The following is a 22,882-nucleotide window of genomic DNA, read 5'->3' on the forward strand; positions in this document are numbered from 1 at the left end:
TGTAAACCAGCTAGAAGCAAAGTAGTATTAACATATCTTCTGAGCCAAAGGTAAGATGATGGGACTTCTCTGTAGCTCTGTTTTTGTAGTATATGTTAAAGTGGATACTTTCAGTAAATGGGAAGTTTGGACTTGATCTCTAGATTTAAGTATACAGGCATATAGGGGAAACAGACTTCTCATGTTTTATGCCAGAGAAGTTTTGATCACCCTTTTAATGAGTGTGAACCAAAGACTATTTGTAAAGTTCTGCATTTTTAAAAATCAATATCATTTAAAATGCTACTATTTAAGAGGAATTGTTTTAATTATAACTTAAATGTGCTGATTTAAAAAATAAATTTCAGCCTACTTATTACTGTTATCTTTAAGTGTCTGACTTCATTTGGGAAGGTATGTTTATAATTCTTTAAAATGTTCCGAGTCTCAGAACAGTAGCAGTATTGCTAGGAATACTGTGGGATTTACACTATCATGTCAAGCTCTGCTGTATATTGGCTATCAGGTTTTGGGTTGTTCATTTAACATCTATTTTCTTTTTTGAGGGTGTACTAGCTTTCTTTTCTGTGGTTGCAATAAACAGATTACCACAAAATGGGTGGATTAAAACAAAAATATATTTTCTCATAATTCAGGAAGCCAGAAGTCAGAATCTAGGTATCAACAGAGGCTCTGAGGGTAAAACAGCCTTTTGCTAGCTTATCATGAGTGCCAACAATTCTTGGCATTCCGTAAGTGGCTTATCATTCCATGTCTGTGTCATTGTCAAATTGCCGCCTTCTCTGTGTCTCTGTGTGTCTTTATTCTGTTTCTTATAAGGACATTTTCATTGAATTTAGGACCCATTCTAATTCAGTATGATCTTGTCCTGATTATTACAATAATATAACATCTGCAAAGAGGTTATTTTCAAATAAGGTCACATTTGAGTGTGGGCATGAATTGTTGGCAGTAGGGGAGGAGGAGAGCACTAATCACCTGCTACAAAGGGTAACAACATATTTATCTTATTTCGTAGGACCTTTGTAGGAGTTAAAGGAAATAATATGTAAGAATGCTCTTTGGAACTGTAGGGTGGTCCATTCATAGTTCTGATCATAGTTTTGTTCATAGTTCTGATTGTTTTCATGTTTTATCTTTTAGGTGGTTATGGCTGTTGCTCAGCTGTATTGGCACATAGCACCGAAATCTGAAGCTGGCATTATTTCTAAATCACTAGTGCGTTTACTTCGTAGCAATAGGTAGGACATGGTTTTATATATATTTTCTTTTGTATTCCTTCAGAGGGAATGTTTGAACACATATGATGTGTCTTTTAGGCATGTAATACGTAGCTCTGATTGTATTTTATCAATCATTATAAAAGATTCTATATACTTTATCTCAGAGTTTGTGATAAATATTGAAGTTTTTAAATCTCAAGCCCAAATTGCCTAACGAATTAAAAAAAAAAAAACTTTTGGCATATAATACATGCTGTCACCAATAGCTTAGTATTTGTGTTTAATATTTCTAGGTTTGACAATAATAATGTTTGGAAGTTCTAGTAAATCTGGAATTACTGAAAACTATACTAATGTATTATCACATTGACTGAGTATAATTATATTTCATTTTATTTTTATTTTTATTTATTTTTAATTATTTTATTGTTCAGTTACAGTTGTCTGTATTTTCCCTCTACCACTCCCCTGCCACTCCAGCCAAACCCACCTCCCTCCCTTGCTTCCACCTTCTTTCTTGGTTTTGTCCATGTGTCCTTTATAGTAGTTCCTGAAAACCCTTCTTCCATTGCCTGCCCTCCTGCCTGCTTCCCTCTTCTCAGGTTATTGTTAGATTGTTCTTAATTTCAATGTCTTTGGTTATATTTTGTTTGCTTTTTTCTTTTGTTGACTATGTTCCAGTTAAAGGTGAGATCATATGGTATTTGTTCCTCACTGACTGGTTTATTTCACTTAGCATAATGCTCTCCAGTTCCATACATACTGTCATGAAGGGTAGGAGCACCTTCTTTCTTGCTGTTTAGTATTCGATTGTGTAAATGTACCATAGTTTTTTGATCCACTCATTTACTGATGGGCACTTAGGTTGCTTCCAGCACCTGGCTATTGTAAATTGTGCTGCTATGAACATTGGGGTGCATAGGTTCTTTTGGATTGGTGTTTCAGGGTTCTTAGGATATAACCCCAGCGGTGGAATTGCTGAGTCAAAAGGCAGTTCCATTTTTAGTTTTCTGAGGAAATTCCATACTATTTTCCACAGTGGCTGCACCAGTCTGCATTCCCACCAACAATGCACGAGGGTTCCCTTTTCTCCACATCCTCTCTGGCACTTGTTTGTTTATTTGTTTATGATGGCCACTCTGACTGGTGTGAAGTGGTGAAGTGGTATTTCATTGTGGTTTTAATTTGCATCTCTCTGATGACTAATGATGCTGAGCATCTTTGCATATGCCTCTGGGCTCTCTGTCTGTTCTCCTTGGAGAAGTGTCTGTTCAAGTCTTTTGCCCATTTTTTAATTCAGCTTTTTGTCTTCCTGGAGTGAAGTTGTGTGAGTTCTTTATATATTTTGGAGATCCAACCCTTGTCCGAGGCATCATTGGCAAATATGTTTTCCCATATGGTTAGTTTCTCTTTTCATACTATTTTCTTTAGCCATGCAGAAGCTTTTTAATTTGATGAGGTCCCATTTGTTTATTCTTTCCTTTATGTCCCTTGCTTTAGGGGACATATCAGTGAAAATATCGCTGTATAGAATGTCTGAGATTTTCCTGCTGATGTTTTCCTCTAGGACTTTTATGGTGCCACGACTTATATTCAAGCCTTTTATCCACCTTGAATTTATTTTTGTGTATGGTGTAAGTTGGTGATCGGGTTTCATTTTTTTGCATGTAGCTGTCTAGATCTTCTAACACCATTTGTTGAAGATGTTATTTTTACTCCATTTGGTGCTTCTTCCTCCTTTGTCAAATATTAATTTGACCATAGAGAATTGGGTTTATTTGTGGGCTCTCTGTTCTGTTCTGTTGGTCTGTGTGTCTGTTCTTATGCCAGTACCAGGCTGTTTCGATTACGGTGGCCTTTTGATACAGTTTGATATCAGGTATTGTGATCCCTCCTACTTTGTTCCTTTCTCAAAATTGCTGTAGCTATTTGGGGTTGTTTATGGTTCCATATACATTTCTGAAATGTTTGTTCTATATCTGTGAAATATGTCATTGGTACTTTAATATTGCATTGAATCTATAAATTGCTTTGGGTAGTATGGACATTCTGATGATGTTAACTTTTCCAATCCATGAACATGGGACATGCTTCCATTTGTGTCTTTCTTAATTTCTTTCTTTAGTGTTGTATAGTTTTCTGAGTATAGGTCTTTTACCTCCTTGGTTAGGTTTATTCCTAGGTTTATTCCTAGGTACTTTATTTTTCCTGTTGCTATATCAAATGGAGTGTTTTTCCTGATTTCTGTTTCTGATATTTCATTGTTAGTGTACAAAAATGCCTTGGATTTCTGAATATTGACTTTGTATCCAGCTGTTTTGCCAAATTCACTTATTAAGTCAAGTAGTTTTCTGGTGGAGTCTGTAGGATTTTCTATGTGTACTATCATGTCATCTGCAAACAATGACAGTTTTGCTTCCTCCTTTCTAATTTGGATGCCTTTTATTTCTTTTTTCTTGTCTGATTGCTGTGGCTAGGACTTCCAGTACTGTGTTGAAATGGAGTGGTGAAAACAGTCATTCTTGTCTTATTCCTGATCTTAGTGGGAAATATTTTACTTTTTGTTCATTGAGTATGATGGTGGCTGTAGGTCTCTCATATGTAGCCTTTATTATGTTGAGGAATGCTCCCTCTATTCCCACTTTGCTGAGTGTTTTTGTCATAAATGGGTGCAGTACCTTATCAAATGCTTTTTACATGTCTATTGATACAATCATGTGATTTGTCTTTCGTTCTGTTTATGTAATGTATTTTGTTTATTGATTTGCGAATATTGTACCATCCTTGCATCCCTGGGATGAATCCCAATTGATCATGGTGTAAGATCTTTTTAACGTATTGCTGGATGTGATTTGTCAATATTTGTTGAGGATTTTAGTGTTCATGTTCATTAGCAATATTGGCTTGAAGTTTTCTTTCTGTGCTATGTGTTTATCTGGTTTTGGGATTAGCATGATGCTGGCTTCATAAAAAGAATTTAGGAGTCTTCCATCTTCTTGAATTTTTTGGAATAATCTGTGAAGGGTAGGGTTAGCTCTTCCTTAAATGCTTTGTAAAATTCTCCTGTGAAACCATCTGGTCCAGGGTTTTGTTGTGTTGGAAGCTTTTTGATTACTGCTTCAATTTCATCAGCTGTTATTGGTCTCTTCAGGCTTTCTGCTTCTTAATTGAGTTTTGGAAGATTATATTTTTCTGGAAATTCATCCATTTCACCTAGGTCTTCAAATTTCTTGGCATATGGTTCTTCATAGGAATAACAAAGAATTATACATTTTATTTTATATAAAGCAGTACATATGCCAAATTATGTAGGTTATGACAGAATTGCTGCTTCCTGTAAACTTGCAATATCTAATTACTATAGTTCTCTATTTTTTATTGAGCTTTTTATTTATATATATTTACTTTTATTTTGGTATAGTTGGTATACAATGTTATATTAGTTTCAGGTGTACAATATATTGATTCAACATTTACAATACCTTTAAGTGTGATCACCAACTTAGTCTAGTCATTATTTGTCAACATCATTTTCTTCTATTTAAAAAGAGAGCTATATTCTTAACAGCTACTGATTTTAAAGAAATGCCTACTCCTTTTGTTTCCTGTAGATAGGTAGGTAGATAGGTAGGAAGAATACCTTTCCTTTTCATTTTACCTCACAGTAATTCAGCAGTTTAGGTCAATAATTCAGAGTTTCTGTGACATGTACTTTCAAAGTTTAAGATCAGTTTTTCTGTCCTTTGTTCTTTTTGTGTGTTTATATGTGTTTAACAATGCCATTGTTTTAGTTATTTAGCTTACCCTTGATATTTTGCAATAGTTAGTTTCTTTAAATTAAAATTTTTTTTCATTGAATGTTTCCCCTAATAGTGTTGTGGGGAAAAGATACATATTTATTTTTGTCCTTTCCTTGAACTTAGTGCCACAACTTTAGGCCTAGACCGGCTTTTGCCATTCCTTAGTAAGATAATACTTCTTTGGATTTCTGTTTCTTTCTCAGTATTTACACATAGTCATTCCTTTTCCTTTTATCAGTTCAATGGTTTTTGTGTTCTAGAACTAGTTGAAAGATTATCAGAAGCACCAGGAATGCATCTTTCATGTGAAGCCTTATACCAGATTGAGTTCTACCTTCATTTCTTAGATATTTGGATGTAAAAATAACATGACTGTTTTTTAATCTGTCTTTCACTCAGGGGAGAATTGAGTGACACAGTGAGCCTTCCAATCAAGACTTTATATGAATTCTACAAGCATGTTTTTTTCATCAGGCTTAAGAATACCTTGCTTGCATGGGTTCAGAGCAGCCACTGACTTGGCTTTACATCTTAGGAATACAGTGTTATAAAATGGGTTTTAACTCTTACTCATGATGAAACAAATCTAATATATTAATAGTTTATAGGGAAATGTACTTTAAAATGAGGCATAAATATCTAAAATTTACTAACAGCTGTTCAGTATTATATTTAAGAGTTCAATATGAACCTTATCACTAATTCTTTTTTTAAATGTACTGTTTACTTAAAGATATTTCATTGGAAAACATACCCAGTGAAAATTATCCTTTAATTTCCAGGGAGGTGCAGTATATTGTCCTACAGAACATAGCAACTATGTCAATTCAAAGAAAGGTAGGTACATTGAGAATACATGATTCAAGAGAGAAATGAGTGTTTTGGTATCATTAAATGTATGTTTATGTTTATTTTTGTTATCTAGGGTATGTTTGAACCTTATCTAAAGAGTTTCTACGTTAGGTCAACTGATCCAACTATGATCAAGACACTCAAGGTAGGCGCATTTTTATTTTTCAGATACTCTAACATGTGTTTTCTTTGAAGATACTGCTATAGCCCCTAGTATCTGTAAAATGGAGATCTGCTTTAAAAACACACAGATACATTTAGGGATTTTCTTTATACTTTCTAAAATAACATTGTGTACTATTTACTGTATTACATACTAATAGTATTGGGTTGGCCAAAAAGTTCATTTGGTCTTTTTCCATAAGATGGCTATAATAGCAATTAGTTGTCTTTAACTTCATTCGAAATAATTTTGTTAGATTGTATTGGGACAGCTAATACATCAGTGTGCATTTTAAAAAAACATTAAAATTGGTTAATTTTTGTGTAGTCATTTTAATATTAAAGATAGAAGAAAATATGCAACATTGTCAGCATATTATGCTTTATTATTTCAAGGAAGCTAAAAACGCAACTAAAACACAGAAAAGGATTTGTGCAGTTTCTGGAGAAGGTGCTGTGACTTACTGAAATTGTCAAAAGTGGTTTGCAAAGTTTTTGTGCTGGAGCTTTCTCAGTGGATGATGCTTTATGGTCAGATAGACCAGTTATTTGATAGCAATCAAATGGAGACATTAATTGAGAACAGTCAACATTATGCCATGCGGGAAATAGCCAACATATTCAAAATATCCAAATCAATAAAGTTATTGGTGAAAATGAAAAATGTGTCTTTTATTTTACAGAAAAATCAAACAAACTTTTTGGCCAACCCAATACAAAGTGAAAACTTGCTACCCACACCTTTGATAACTCACAGTATACTGAAAGAGACAGATGTATAAATAGATAATTTAACAGTCTGTGTTTTAAGTGATATTACAGAGATGTGAATAGAATGCTGTGAAAAACACAAAAGTAGGGTTCATTCTCTGGGACAATTGGAAAGATCTGTGAAAAATATGATGTTTGACTGGATCTTAAAAGAATAATATATTTTTGAGAATTTTTGTTTTTGTTGTTTGGTGGTTTGATTTGAGATTGTAGAGTTGGGAATAGGTGATAGGTAGGTGCAGTTTATGCTGACACAGGGATTATGAGAGTGTTGTGTTCAAGGAATGATAACTATGGTATAGAGTGTAGTTTGGCTATAGCACTGTAATGATTAAAACAATGTGATAATAAGACAGAAAAGTAAGATTGACCCAAGATGGTAGAGGAGTAAGTAGAAGCTATACTGACCTTCTCCCGGGACCAATCTAGAATTGCAACTAAATTGTAGACAAATTATCCTGAAAAACCACTTGGACTCTAGCTAGAGAGTAGCCTCATAGCCTTGGACAGACAAAAGAAACCACTTCACCACAACGTGACTGGTAGGCAGTGTGGAGGAGGTGCAAGAGAGCTGGCTGGGCCTCCATGGGTGTCAGCTGAAGTTCCAGAGGGATAGTTCAGTGGCTGGGGGATTCCCCTTGAGAAGTGTGGGTTATAAATCACAAGCTAGGCTCCCCAACCTACAGCACCAGAGCTGGGAAAGTAATCTAGGTAACATCTAGCTGTGAAAAGCAGCAGTGTTTCTCTCTGCCAGCAAGAGAAGGCTGGAGACAGAGAGAGTCTCTTAAAAGGTCAACACACAAAATTTCGTTTGCAGCCACTTACCCTAGGCTCTGGCAGAGGAAGCACAGATGGACTAGAGACACAGGAGGAAAGTCTGGGGTTGGTGGCTTGTGGGAGAGAACTGAAGAAACAGCTGCAAGGATCCCTGTGCTGAGTCATCCCCCAAAATGCAGAAGCCATCTTTCTCAGGCACAGCACTCCCCACAAAGTCACATCAGCCTGAATGGAAACAATAGCCCCACCAGTAGGAATTACTCTGCCCCACCCTGTGGAGTTTAAGCCAGGCTACTGAGTAGAGCTTTAGGCTATGTCAGTGATTAGCTTAACAACTAAAGTGGATCTCTGGGAGCTCATAGACTTTAGCTGACCCTCCCCCCGGCTTGGTTCTGATAAAAGCTGGCCTTGGTGCACAGCCTGGTTCTTTCTGCACAAAAACAGGTCCAGCAGAGGGAGCCACACACTGTGGATTGCTGCCTATAGCTCTAAATAAGTAGCCCAGGGCCAATCACAATCAGCCTCTGATGAAGGCTTACACCTGTCTTTGCAGATCTACCTAATATATACAAACAAATATAAAGAAGCAGCTTCAATGGGAAGACACAGAAGCAGACCCCAAATAAAAGAACAAGAGAATTATCCAGTAGAACTAGATGAAATGGAGGCAAAAAATTTATCACATAGTTTAGAGTGATGATTATAAGGATACTCAAGAGCATGAAAAAGACATATAAACCATTAAAAAGAACCAATCAGAAGTAAAGAATGCAATATCCAAAATAAATAATACACTGGCAGGAATAAAGAGTAGGTTAGATGAGGCAGAGGATTGAATCATTGATTTGTAAGACAAGGCAGAAGAAAATACCCAGGCAGAGCAGCAAAGGGAAAGATGGATAAAAAAAAATGAGAGCTTAAGAAACATTTTTTGACAACATGAAGCATAACAACATCCACATCAATGGAATACCAGACATATGTGAGTGAGCAAGGTATCAAGAATCTACTTGAAGAAATAATGACTGAAAACAGTACTAACCCTGGTGAAGGGAAAAGACACAAGTCCAGGAAGCACAGACAATCCCAAACAAGTTAGACACAAAGAGGCCTGTACTAAGACACATCATAATTAAAATGGCAGCTTTAAGACAAGGAGAGAATCCTAAAAGCCCAAAGAGAAAAGCAAGTATTTACCTTCCAGAGAGCTCCAGTTATACTGTCATCTGATTTCTCAACAGAAACATTTCAGGCCAGAAGGAAGTAATGTGAAATATTCAAGGTAATGAAAGCAAGGACCTAAACCAAGGCTACTTTACCCAGCAAAGCTATCATTTAAAATTGAAGGAGAAATAAGCTTCCCAGACAAGAAAAAGCTAAAGGAGTTTGTTAACACCAAACCAGTACTACAGCCAATGTTAAAGGGCTTGTTTTAAGAGGAAGAAGAAGAAAAAGACAGGAAAAAAAAAAGGGAAAGAAGTCTAACAGTAAAACAGCACTAAATACATACCTGTCAATAATCAACTTAAATGTAAATGGCTTAAATGTTCCAAGGTAGCTGAATGGATAAGAAAACAAGACCCATATATATGCTGCCTTTAAGAGACCCACCTCAGATCAAAAAGTATATACAGACTAAAAGGAGTGGAAAAAGATATTCATGAAAATGGAAAGGGAAAAAAAGCTGGGGTACTAGTACTTATACCAACAATATAGACTTTAAAACCAAGGCTATAGTAAGAGACCAAGAAGAACACTACATGATTATAAAGGGAACAATCCAAAAAGAGGCTATAACATTCATAGACATTTACACACCCACCATAGGAGCACCTAAATATGTGAAGGAAATCTCGATGGACATAAAGGAAGAGAACCACAAAAATACAATCATAGTTGGGGATGTTAATACTCGATTGACTTCAGTGGATAGATCTTCCCAACAAAAATCAACAAGGAGAAAGCGGCCTTAAAGAACACACTAGACCAAATGGATTTAATTGATATTGTTAGAGTATTTCATCCCAAAGCAGCAGAATATACATGTTTTTCAAGTGCATGTGGAACTTTTTCTAGGATAGACTATGTGCTAGGATACAAAACAAGTCTCAATAAATTTAAGAAGATTGAAATCATATCAAGCATCTTCTCTGACTACAGTGTTGTGAAACTAGAAATCAATCACAAGAAAAACATAGAAAAACATATAAAGACATGGGATCTAAATAACATGTTCTTAAACAATGAATGGGTCAACAATGAGATCAAAGAAGAAATGAAAAGATACCTTAAAACAAATGAAAATTAGAACACAACAACCAAAAATCTGTGTAACACTGGGAAAGCAGTCCTAAGAGGTAAATTCATAGCATCACAGGCCTATCTCAAAAAAACAAAAACAAGAAAAAGCTCTAATCAACAATGAAATTTATACTAAAAGGAACTTGAAAAAGAACAGCAAACAAAGCCCAAAGTGAGTAGGTAGGAAATAATAAAGATCAGAGGAGAATTAACAAAATAGAGTAAAAAAATGATACAAAACATCAATGACTGCAAGAGCTGGTTCTTTGAAAGGATGGATTGACAAGCTTTTAACCAGACTCGTCAAGAAAAAGTGAGGGGACCCACATAAATAAAATCAGAAATATAAGAGGATAAATAACAACTTACACCAAAAAAGTAGAAAGGACTATAAGGAAGTATGAACAACTATATGCCAACTAACTGGACAACCTGGACAAATGGATAAATTTCTAGAAACATATAGTGTTCCAAAAAAAAAAAAAAATCAGGAACACTCAGAGAATCTGAATAGACAGATTACACCTAGTGAAATTGAAGCTGTGTTCAAAAAACTGTCAACAAACAAAAACCTTGGATGGCTTCACAGGTGAGCTTTACCAAACATTCCACTAAGAACTAACACCGCTCTTTCTCAATTTCAAAAAATTCAAGAGGAGGGAAGTCTCCCAAATGCATTTTACAAGACCACCATTATCCTACTTCCCAAACTGGATAAAAATACTACAAAGAAAGAAAATTATAGGCCAATATCCATGAGGAACATAGACACTAAAATCCTTAACAAAGTATTAGGAAACTAAATACAACAGTGCATCAAAAAGATCATACACCATGATCAAGTGGGATTTATTCTGTAAACACAAGGCTGGTTCAGCATTTGGAAATTGATAAATGTGATTCACCACATAAAGGAAGGGTAAAAAACACAGAATCATATCAATAGATGAAGAAAAAGCATTTGATAAAATCCAGCCCCCATTTATGGTAAAAATCTCTCAGCAAAATGGGAAGAGAGGGAACATACCTAAACATAATAAAGACCATATAAGACAAACACACTGCCAACATCATGCGCTGGGGAAAGACTAGAACTATTCCCCTTAGGATCATAGCAATCAGACAAGAAGAATTAAGAAGCATCCACATTGGAAGTAAATAAGAAAGAAGTAAAACTGTCTTTTTTTGCAGATGACATGGTACGGTACAGTACCCCATATGATTCTACCAAGAAACAACTGGGACCGATAAATGAATTCAGCAAAGTAGCAGGATACAAAACTAATATCCAGAAATCAGTTGCATTTTTATATGGCAATAACAAACTAACAAAAATGGAAATTAAGAGACTAATCCTGTGCACAATTGCTTCAAAAAGAATAAACTTCCTAGGGATAAACCTAAGCAAGGATGTAAAAGACCTGTACTTGGAAAATTATAAGACTCTGAGAAGGAAATTGAAGAAGATACAAATAAGTGGAAGCACATACAATGTTCATGGACAGGAAGAATTAACATTAAAATGTCCATACTACCCAAGTCAATCTATAGATTCAATGCCATTACTATCAAGATTCCAATAACGTATTTCACAGAACTAGAACAAATATTTCAAAAATTTATATGGAACCACAAAAGGCCCCCCTAGCAATAGCAATCTTGAGAAAGAAAAACAAAGTTGGAGGGATCATACTACCTAGTATCAAATTACACTATAGGGCCATAGTAATCAAAACAGCATGGTACTGGAATAAAAACAGACACATCGATTAATGGAATAGAATAGAGAGCCCAAAAACAAACCCACACCTTTATAGTCAATTAATATTTGACAGAGGAAGCATTCATACATAATAGGGTAAAGATAGTTTAATAAATTGTGCTGGGAAAATTGGACAGGTACGTGCAGAAAAATGGAACTAGATCACCTTCTTATATCATGCACAAGAATAAATTCAAAATGGATTAAAGACTTAAATGTTAAACCTGAAACCATATAAATTGGAGAAGAAAACAAAGGCAGCAGAATCTTGGACATTGCTTGTAACAGCAGTATTTTAATGGATATATCTCCCCAAGCAAGGGAAGCAGCAAAAGTAAACAGTTGGGACTAAATCAGACTAAAATGTTTTGCACAGCAAAGGAAAACATCAACAAAATAAAAAGAGAACCCACAGAATGGGAGGACATATTTGCTGATAAATCTGATAAGGGGTGATATCCAAAATTTATGAAGAACTTATAAAAAGTCAACACCAAAAAATCAAACAACCCAATTAAAAAATGGGCAAAGGACCTGAATAGAACTTCTCCAAGGAGGACATTCAGATGACCATTAGACATATGCAAAGATGCTCAGCATCACTAATCCTCAGAGAAATGCAAAATAAAACCACAATAAGATATTACCTCACTCTAGTCAGAATGGCTATTAATAAAACAACAAACAACAAGGAGAGGATATGGAGAAAGGGAACCCTTTTGCACTGCTGGTGGAAATGCATATTGGTGCTGCCACTATGGAAATCAGTATGGTGATACCTCAAAAAATTAAAAATGGATCTCTGCCTTTTGATACAGCATTTCCACATCTAGGAATGTATCCAATGTAACCCAAAACACTGATTCAAAAGAGAAAGCACTTCTGTGGTCATGGCAATGTTATTTACAATCACCAAGATAATAGAGGCAGCCCAAGTGTCCATCAGTAGATGAGTGGATAAAACAACTATGGGACATTTACACAGTGGAATACTACTTAGCCATAAAAAGAAAATAATTTTACCCTTTGCAACAATACAGATGGACCTGGAGAACATTATGCTAAGTGAAATAAGCCAGTCAGAGAAAGACACATACCATATGATTTCACTCATATGTGGATCCTAATGAACAAACTAAACTAAACAAGGAAAATAGAGACAGACTCATAGAGAAAGTAGGATGACAGCTAAGTTCAGGGGGAGCTTAAAAGGTTGAGAGATTGAACAGAAAGGAAAAAAGACTCATCTCATGGACTACAGTTTGTTGATTGTGGAGGCAGGAAGGTATAAGAGGACTAAATGGTAATGGAAAATACAATAAAAAATTAAAAAATAACATTAAGAAATATAAATGTCAGTCAAAAAGTGTACACATGCATTCAGTTGAAGAGAATATACAGCAAAACCTTATCAGTATTTTTCACAGATGATGTTTCAGATGACTTTTTCTTTCTTTTTTGTGTTATGATTTTTCTGTTCTGAATTTGCATGTTTCGTGGCATTTTTGAAAGAAAATGAAAATTTAATATGATGAGAGCTACCCCCTTAGAAAAAAGACAGAAAAATAAGTGGGATAAAATGCAAATCTCGAAATAGATCCACATATATGAAAATGAACAATATAATAATTAGAGGAAACATGATGCAGGGGGGAAGGGTAGACTATAAGTGTGGGGATGATCGGTTGGTTACTGCATGGATGCTGAGTTTAATCATGAGAAAATCGAAGACACACACAAATGGAGGGATAATTTACAAAATAATTCGTTTGTTATTACCAATAGTGTCAAGCAGTGAAAGTCAAAAGAAACTCTAAGAAACTTGTGAAGGAGACTAAAGAGACCACTAAATACAGTGTGTAATATTGAACTGGATCTTTTTATTGTACATTACTGAGGTAATTGGGAAAACTTAAGTGGGGAGTGACAGTTACATAGATGTGATGTGTCAGTGTGAATTTCTTGATTTTCTTGGTTGTACTTTGGTCTATAGGACAATGTTCTTGTTTGTAGGAAATAGTCACAGAAGTATTTGGGGATGACGTGGTATCAGATTGGCAACTCTGGTCTCATATGGTTCAGATCAAAAAGAGTTCTTTTTACCTTTTCTATGTGTTGAGATTGTTTTTAACAAATTGTACACAAAATTTAAATGTCATCAAAATAAAATGAAAAATCTAGCCATAATCTGGGAGAAAATATACCACTATATATATCTGAAAAATGACTAGTACCTAGAATATATGAAGAACTCCTACAATCTGTGCCTTTTATTTGGAATGTTTAGACCGTTACTTTTTAATGTAATTATTGGTATGAATGTTTATGCCTATGTCTTGTGTTTTCTGTTTTTCCCATCTGTTCTCTGTTCCTTTTTTCCTTTTCATGCGTTTTTCAGATTAATTGAATATTTTTTATGACTAAAAACAATTTTTTTATTGAGCCTATTGGAAATGGGGTTTTAATTGCATATTTCTTGTAACTATAAATCCAGAAGAATTAAAGTGTCTAAGAATTTGGGAGCACATTAAGATAATGGTGTCTGAAAAAGAGAAAGATTACATGGTGGGCAATTGTTTTTTAACTTGATTAATAAAAGAAAAATGTCAAACTACCTTAAATTGTTTAGATTAATTAGATATAAGTTGTAAAATTGGGATAAAAAATTAGTGAAGATGAAGAATTCTCTTTTTAGTACAGTTGTACCCTGGTACTAGTCAGCGACAGAACTCATCAAACCCTGAGCCTGTCACATTTTGATGAGAAAAAAATGTTTCAGCAATGGGCACTTGCTTGGGACTCATCACACCTACTAGAACTTACATGAGTCACAGAGCCACCCTACAAGAGAAAATGCTTTATTGTTCAGTACTCATTGGTTTCGGTAGTCGTCATGAGTTCCGGAACAAATTCATGATGAGTGTGGAGGTACTGTTGCAATTACTTTTTAAGCACTCTGTAAATATCTGTTCTCTGCATATAGATGTAGGGAGACAGTGTTCACCTGAGGGGTATATGCCTCACAACATTTACAACTGATTTTTTTCAAAAACAGAAATTACCTTTATATTAAATGTCTAGTCTTTATTAAATTCATCTGCTTTTTGTTTTAAAATATTTACTTTCTTTTTTTTCTACTATAGCTTGAAATTTTGACAAACTTGGCAAATGAAGCCAACATATCAACTCTTCTTCGAGAATTTCAGGTTTGTGTACAGTGCTAATTATAAAATAACTTCTAAAACATCTGTTTAGTTTAAATTAAATATTTGTCTTTCTGAACTTTGAAATATATAATTGTATAAATAAAAGAGTCATTTGGGACAAGATTGACAACTAAGACATTCTCTGGTTTGATTCTGGTCAGGGCACATCCTTGGGTTGCAGGCTAGGTCACTGCTTGCCAGGGGCAATGATAGATGTTTCTCTCCTTCTCTTTTTCCCTTCTTTCCCCCCTCCCTAAAAATAAATAAATAAAATCCTAAAAAAATAAACATTTGGTACAAGTTTAAATTTTAAGGGTAATGGAACAGTATTCCCTTTCATAGAATTGGAAAGACTGGCTTACATATTGTTTGAAATTAAGTTACTGTAAGGATGTAGTCTCGTTGTTCTGTTGTATTTAGTAGTCATTTGGACTCATGAAAGTGATTACTTATCTGATTGACCACTCTTTCAGACATTGTCCTCATACTTTCATGTATTCCTTTAAAAAAAAACGATTGGTTTAAAATTGCCCCTGTTGTGGTTTTTTTAATTGTGTTTTTGTTTTGTCGTAATTTTTAAACCATATATGCTGATGGATGAGATGGTTTCCAGCTATATACATTCCCAAAATGTTACTAAAAAGTAACCTCATGGATGTTATGCCCCTTCTGAGGAAAGAGTCAGCCCCGCAGACTTAGTGGGGGAGCACAGCAATAGAAAACCTCATTATTAATATTATGAGTTTTATGATTCATCAGCAGTTGTCTGAACAAAAGTCAACAAAAAATTTCTTAACATGCTACACACTAATCACAGAGTTTTTCCCAGTTCCCAGCTTTTGAAGATCTAATTTATTTTGTTGCTGTAATCTTTTAATATGCCCATATTAAATTTCTTTTTAGCTATATAGACATTGTATTCATTTTTGATGATGGGATCTTATGCTTTTAATAGGAATAATAGAATATTATGCCATGTCCATGATTTATAATTATGTAACTGGATTACTAGACTTTCATGCTGCATTATTGTTGTAGTAAAATTTCTTTTTTTTTCCTTTTTTTAATTTTAATAATTGTTCAAGTACAGTTTCTTGTAAAATCAGAATGTCTTGGATACCCACTCACCTTATATTTACTCACCTTATATTTACTTGTGATACAGAATCACAAGGTCTCATCCAGTAATCTATAGCTATAGAACATTGCTTGAATTAACCTTTACTTCCTTTGTTTTTAAGTATTTTAAGTTTTTGGCTTTGTGTGTGCAGTTTCCCCCTTTCCGTTTTCATATGTAATCTGTTTGGGCGTACTTCTGCTGTCCACTTTTTGCCATGTCAAGTTTATAGGGGTTTTAGGGAGTGAGTCTCAGGTAATTCGATGGCCTTGTTAGTTGTATAGAGGTGACACATCGGACCTGTTTCAGAATATTGGTGGCCCAGTCAGTTCACTTAATATCATATTTTTAATAATATCTATTATTTAGTCAAGCTTTTTAATATATATCTTCATGTATTCATTTTTAACTTTTGTACCATATATCTGTGTTCATAGATGTGTTTACTTATATATAATTTCTTGAGTAAAATAGAGAATTTTTCTAAAGACTCTTTTTTTGGTTGAGGAAATTAGGTAATTAACTGGGAAATAGTTTTTAAATACAATTGATCTTTCCTAAGTGGACCTAAGAGAGTTTAATTTGTTTAATTTATTTCTTCAACATTTAATCATGTTCATGCTACCATTTTCACTAAATTTGTAAGTTTTTAGATATTTTTAGATTTTTTTCCTCCATTTGTCATTTAAGCACCTTTTAAATGTATTACTCTGTTTTGCATGTTAGAGAACCATAGCGTTAAGTAAACAACATGTACTTATCATTTGAGGTTGGGAATCATTCTGTAAAAGTTTTAGTTGCAAATTGGATTTTAAATTCCATTACATATAATATTATATATAAATGTACATGTTAAATGTGCATTTTTATACATTTATATTTTGTACATTATATAATTATTATATATAAATATACACGTTAAATGTGTGTTTTATTGTAAACAATAAAAGCTGAATTTTGGGGGGAAGTTTAATCTAAGTGAAATTATTTAGGGTTATAAATTTTGTAAAGATGTTTTAACTTCCTGTTGCTAAATAATTTAATTATGTACTTTAAGTTTGTATAAGTATGTGGTTTACAGTGTATTGTTAAAGAAATTCTTTTAAAGAAAATCAATTTTTAAAAGTGTGATGTTTTATTGTAAACTATGTATTTATAAAGTCTTTATTGAAAAACTCTTCACTGTAGCTATTGTGATTTTTATTGCCATTCAGATCCCATTTTAAAAGTAAAATGTTTGTCAGTATTGTATTGGTTTTTTTCTTCCTTCTCTCCCAATTTTTAGATTTATTGTCTCTGATGAAGCAAACTTTTTTTTTTTATAGATTCACAGATGCTGGTTAAATGAACTGAAACCTCCAAAGAGAGGGTTCTCATATCTTTCAGCCTTACACTTAAACTAATTGCTATCTTTGGGTGACTGCTCCCCACTATCTGTTTTGGAGTCACAAGCCACTGTGGCCACAAGTTAATAAAGTTGATTTGAAAATGTACCCCTTTTATAGGTACATTATTTAAGTAAGCTAAATTAAATTAAGCTAAGTCATCAGTCAGATCTCTTTTTGAAAATATTGATGAAATTACATATACTAGAATTCTTATATTGAAAAACTTAATGTAATAGATATTTTTTGTTCACTTGATAGTACCAATGTATAAATTAATTGTAATAACATTTTTTAGACCTATGTGAAAAGCCAGGATAAACAATTTGCAGCAGCCACTATTCAAACTATAGGCAGATGTGCAACAAACATCTTAGAAGTCACTGACACGTGTCTCAATGGCCTGGTGTGTCTGCTGTCCAACAAAGATGGTAAGTTGACACTGTCATTTCATTATTCAAGTAATTTGTCATTTCAGTATTCTTGGTATTATTTGAAAATTGTAACATTTGTTAACATGCATTTTATTTTTTCCTGTTTGTCAGTAGCATAGTCACAATGAGTGGCATTTTGTCTTTGAAACCACACACACACACACATACACACGTGCGCAGACACACGTGCGCACACACACACACACAGTGGTTTGTTGTTGTTTTAGTAAATTGGGTAATTAACTTGCAAACAATTCTGCTGTTGCGTAAACAGAAGTAAGAAAGTGTAGTTTATTTCTTCACAATTTAATGAACTTTATTGTACCCTTTCTCAAGGGTTTTATTTTGCTTTTCAGTGGCATGTAAGTCATGTATAATATTGGTTCACCTGCAGAGGGTGCTAAAAGCAGGCAAATGACTCTATTACCATAGAGAAGTTGCAAGATCAAAAAAATATGTTGAATGTGTTACTGTCAAAGTTTTTTTTTTTTTTCCAGAAATCCACCTAATAATTTTATATTCAGGATTAGCTAGAAGTCATCACTTTGGAATAGCTTCATGTTTTTAAGCCAACACTATCTAAACATTCTGTAAAACTGGTCAGGTAAAATATATAATTTAGATTTCATACTGGTCTCTGGTGAAATGTCAGTCATTTCTATGGTATGGTTTTAGAATAAATGAGGTCATTTGGAGAAAGAGAAAAATGAGTCAACTGTCACCTTTAAAATAATTTATTTAGGGGACTTTCATTATAATTGCATATTTGATTAAAACAAGATTCTTTTTTAAGAAAAGCATAATTTTCATTGTAAAATCATTAAAATTATTTGTGGAATTTTAAATTATGTCATATTTAGACATAGGCATATATAACATGGTAACTATAAGTTTAAGCATAACAAAATTGATTATTTTTTATATTTTATTTGAAAAATAACTTTTCACTACAATAGCTCTTTTATCCCTAATTATCTCTTTTCCCACATGTAGATCTCTTTAGAAAACTGTAACATTGTTATAAGTACTTCTGATGAAAAAAATAATTGAAACAAAATTTATCCACAAATAAGAGTATTTTCTATTATGAACATAAAATTATAATATTTTACCTATGAACTCAAGATGTTATATGGATAGAACATTTTTCTACATGTAGTATTTAAACTAAATAACGGTGGCAACATAAATTGTTAAGGATATAAATTTAAAAAAAATTTAATTGTGGAAGGTAATTAGAGGAGATAGAATGTTAAATGTATACATTTCATTTATTTATACTTTTAATAACAACCTTTTTAACTATTTCTACATCATACCTTAAAATATGAGCTTGAAAACATATTTTTATCTTTTATATCTTTAATAATGACTTTCTATTTGATCAAATAAGACATGTTCCTTGGGAAAGTATTTAAAATTACAGATTTTAAACACTGGTTTACCACAGTAATCGTTCTTTTAAAATTTAGTCATATACAAAAAGCACCACAAATTAGTTAACACACTAATATGTTCTTTTTAAATACAAAGTACTGTATATTCAAGATTTCTCAATTTTATATTTTCACCTTTTTTTCCTCCTGCGAAATGTTCAAGCTGTGGGTTTTAAAGTGTTTTTTTCCTCAAAGATTATTTAAAAGCATAATTTTCTCAAAAAAATTTAATTGACTTTGATTTAAAAGATGAATATTCTACCACATAGCACTTTAAAGAAAGAAAAATATTTTATTTACTGATTTTTAGAAAGAGGGTGAAGGAGGGACAGAAACATAGATGTATTACTCAACCAGGGGCCTGGCTTGCAACCCTGGCATGTGCCCTGACTGGGAATCAAACCCATGACCTTTAAGTTCACAGACGGGTGCTCAATCTACTGAGCCATACTAGCTAGGGCATACCCTGTAGCACTTTTAAAGAAAGAATAGATTATTTTATAATTAAATAATGGGAGACCAATGTAATTTATAATCACTCTTAAAAGTAGGAACATTTAATCATTAAACTCTGATATATTAATGTTTAGGCTTTTGTTTTTGGTAAATCAAAACTTTCTTTATAACCTTGGATTTTTTTCTATAGTTTTAATATTAAGGAACTTAAATTGTACTGTTTACTTCTGGTTGCATAATCATTATTAGATTATGCTGTTTCTTTAACCGTTTATCATATGTGCTTCACTTCTGTAGTTTGAAAATCTGGCTGAGTAAAAGTGAGCATAAAACAAATAAGAATATTTATATTAAATCATTAAAGAAAGTAACACTTGTAACTTGAAAATGGCCAGTGCTGACAGCAGAACCCCTTACTCGTCCCTGCTTTTAGAAATAAATGCCATGAAGGAGGCCTCAGTTCCTTAAATCTGTTATTATGCTAAGTGAAATAAACCAGTCAGAGAAAGACAAATACCATATGATTTCACTTATATGTGGAATATAATGAACAAAAGAAACTAAGGAACAAAATAGAAACAGAGGCATGGACACATGGAACAGACTGACAGCTTTCAGGGGAAAAGTGAATTGTGGGACTGGGTGAAACAAGGGGGAAGGGATTAAGTAAAAAAAACATATAGAGTAGGATATTAATAGACTGCATTATGCTGAAATAAGCCAATCTCAGAAAGACAAATACCATAAGATTTCACTTGTATGAAGTATTAAAATAGTAAAATTCATAGAATCCCAGAGAAAGTTATCTGCCAGGGGCTGGGGAAAAGGACTATGAGGAGTTACTAATCAGCTGGCATAAAGTTTCAGTTAAACTAGAAGAATTAACTCTGGAGATCACCCATACAACATTGTACCTATAGTCAACAATAAAGTGTGTTACACTTAAAAATTCATTAACAGGATAGATATCACGTCAAGTGTTCTTATTATAAGAAAATAAAATTTGCCCTGGATGGCATAGCTCAGTGGATTGAGCGTGGGCTGGGAACCAAAGTGTCCCAGGTTCGATTCCCAGCCAGGGTACATGCCTGGGTTGCAGGCCATAACCCCCAGCAACCGCACATTGATGTTTCTCTCTCTCTCTCTCTACCTCCCTTCCCTCTCTAAAAATAAATAAATAAAATCTTTAAAAAAGTAAATAATAACGATGCTTTAAAAAAAGAAAATAAAATTTAAAAATAGTAGGTGTACTTCTTAGAGTAAGGGCCATTAAGTTCTATAGAGGATGAGGGGGAAGCTAAGAGAGGTCAAGAACATGGAATCATTTTGTGCTTCTGGTTGAGTATCACCACAGTGCTGAGGTCTTTGAAAACCAGGAGGTGGTATAAAGGAAAAGTAGGGTGTAATTATCTAGAGGGAATGAGAAGGCACCTGGGGAAGGCAGAATAATGCTCTACCCTAAAGATGTTCAGGTCCTAATGTCCAGAACATGTGAATATGTTACCTTATATGGCAGAAGGGTCTTATCACATGTGATTAAGATTCTTAAAACGAGATTATTGTTCAGTGGACCCAGTGTAATCCAAAGTGCCTTTCTAAGGGAGAGAGGGAGGCCAAGAAAGCCAGATGTCAGAAGCAGAGGTTGGAGTGATGGCACTACTGGAAGGGGGGGACTTGAGTCCAGGAACACTAACAACCTTTAGAAGTTGGAAAAGGCAATGGGCTTTCCCTTGAACCGCTATAGAGAATTTAATCCCATCAATGCTTTGATTTTATCCCATAAAACTCATGTTAACTTCTGGCTCCAGAATTATAAGATGATAAATGTGTATTGTATTAAGTCACTAAATTTCTGGAAATCTGTAACAGCAACAATGGGGAACTGATATAGCACCAAAGAATAAATAATGCCAAATAAATGTTTCAACTATAGCCAGTCTTGCCTCTGCAGGTGGATAATTAAAATTATACTTTTTTTTCTTATTTAGGCTAGCTTTAAAATACTGTATTTTAAAATTTAAAATGTTATACTATATATTTTTAAAATCATATTTAGATTATATTTTAATCTGCATAGTGATTACTTATATAACAATTTAATGTTTTCTACTGGAGTGTAAGTTTGATGAGGGCAGGGTCTATCACTCAACCATATGAAAGGACGAATCTTACCGTTCGTGACAACATGGATGGAGAGGGTAAGTGAAATAAGTCAGACAGAAAAGACAAATACAGCATGATTTCACTTACATGTGAAATCTAAAACAAATAAATAAATGAACAAATAAAACAGAAATAAACTCATAGACACAGAGAACAAATTGAGGGTTGCCAGATGGGAAGGGAGTTGGGAAAAGTGAAAAAGGTGAAAGGAATTAAGAAATACAAATTGGATTTATAAAAATAGTCACAGGGATGTAAAGTGCAACATAGGGAATATTGCAATAACTATGTGTTAAAGTCAGATGGGTCCTAGACTTACCAGGGTGACCACTTTGTAAGGGACATGAATGTCTTATCACTGTATTGTACACCTTAAACCAATATAATGTTGTGTGTCAACTCTAATTGAAAAATGGAATAAAATGATGACAATAAGATACCTGCCATATGTTAACTGTGAGAAAAAAAGAAATATATAATTTTGCAAGCTAAAACATTATGTAGATAATAATTTCTAACTCCCATAAAGAAGTATATAGTTTCAAATAGGTATGTTTAATGATCAGAGTGGTAAAAATTTTGCTTATATTCTTAAAGGGAGCTAGATAAAATATATTCAGATGAAAAGAGTAACAGAACACAAATCAAGGTACATCCAGTATAATATTAAAATAACCTTTTTGGTGCATGCCAGGAAAATATCTACTATCCGTGAGTCCCTAGTAATAAAAAATGCCAAAATAATATGTAAAGGCAATGTTGATTTATTTTTTTGGCATCAGCATTTATAATCATTTATATAAGATTCATTCTATAAGGTCAGGTGCTCTGGCTAGTTATATTACATTTCTATACTGGTGCCACCAGAAACATAACTCGGACCAGTGATTAGCCACTTCATACTAACATCTCAGTCTCAGAATCCCAATTTAAGGACCCGCTTCTTGGAACCACTCCTAGTACTAATTACTATATTAGTTAAGGCACTAGCAAGAAACAGACGGACACACTTGAAAGGGACAATTGAAAAGACTTTA

General features: G+C 33.7%; 1 protein-coding gene across 1 annotated transcript in view; it reads left to right on the forward strand.

Annotated features, from left to right (window-relative positions):
- The window catches only part of AP3B1 (adaptor related protein complex 3 subunit beta 1), a 242,378-nt gene that overhangs the window by 84,317 nt on the left and 135,179 nt on the right, over positions 1–22,882 (forward strand). Inside the window, exons 9-13 of the mRNA XM_045848192.1 lie at positions 1,144–1,241; positions 5,806–5,860; positions 5,949–6,020; positions 14,792–14,854; positions 17,655–17,787. Coding sequence (XP_045704148.1) covers positions 1,144–1,241; positions 5,806–5,860; positions 5,949–6,020; positions 14,792–14,854; positions 17,655–17,787 — 421 coding nt within the window. The remainder of the gene's footprint in view (positions 1–1,143; positions 1,242–5,805; positions 5,861–5,948; positions 6,021–14,791; positions 14,855–17,654; positions 17,788–22,882) is intronic.

This window comes from Phyllostomus hastatus, unplaced genomic scaffold (genome assembly GCF_019186645.2).
Source record: "Phyllostomus hastatus isolate PE091 unplaced genomic scaffold, TTU_PhHast_1.1 phas_contig_58, whole genome shotgun sequence".
Classification (NCBI taxonomy): domain Eukaryota; kingdom Metazoa; phylum Chordata; class Mammalia; order Chiroptera; family Phyllostomidae; genus Phyllostomus; species Phyllostomus hastatus.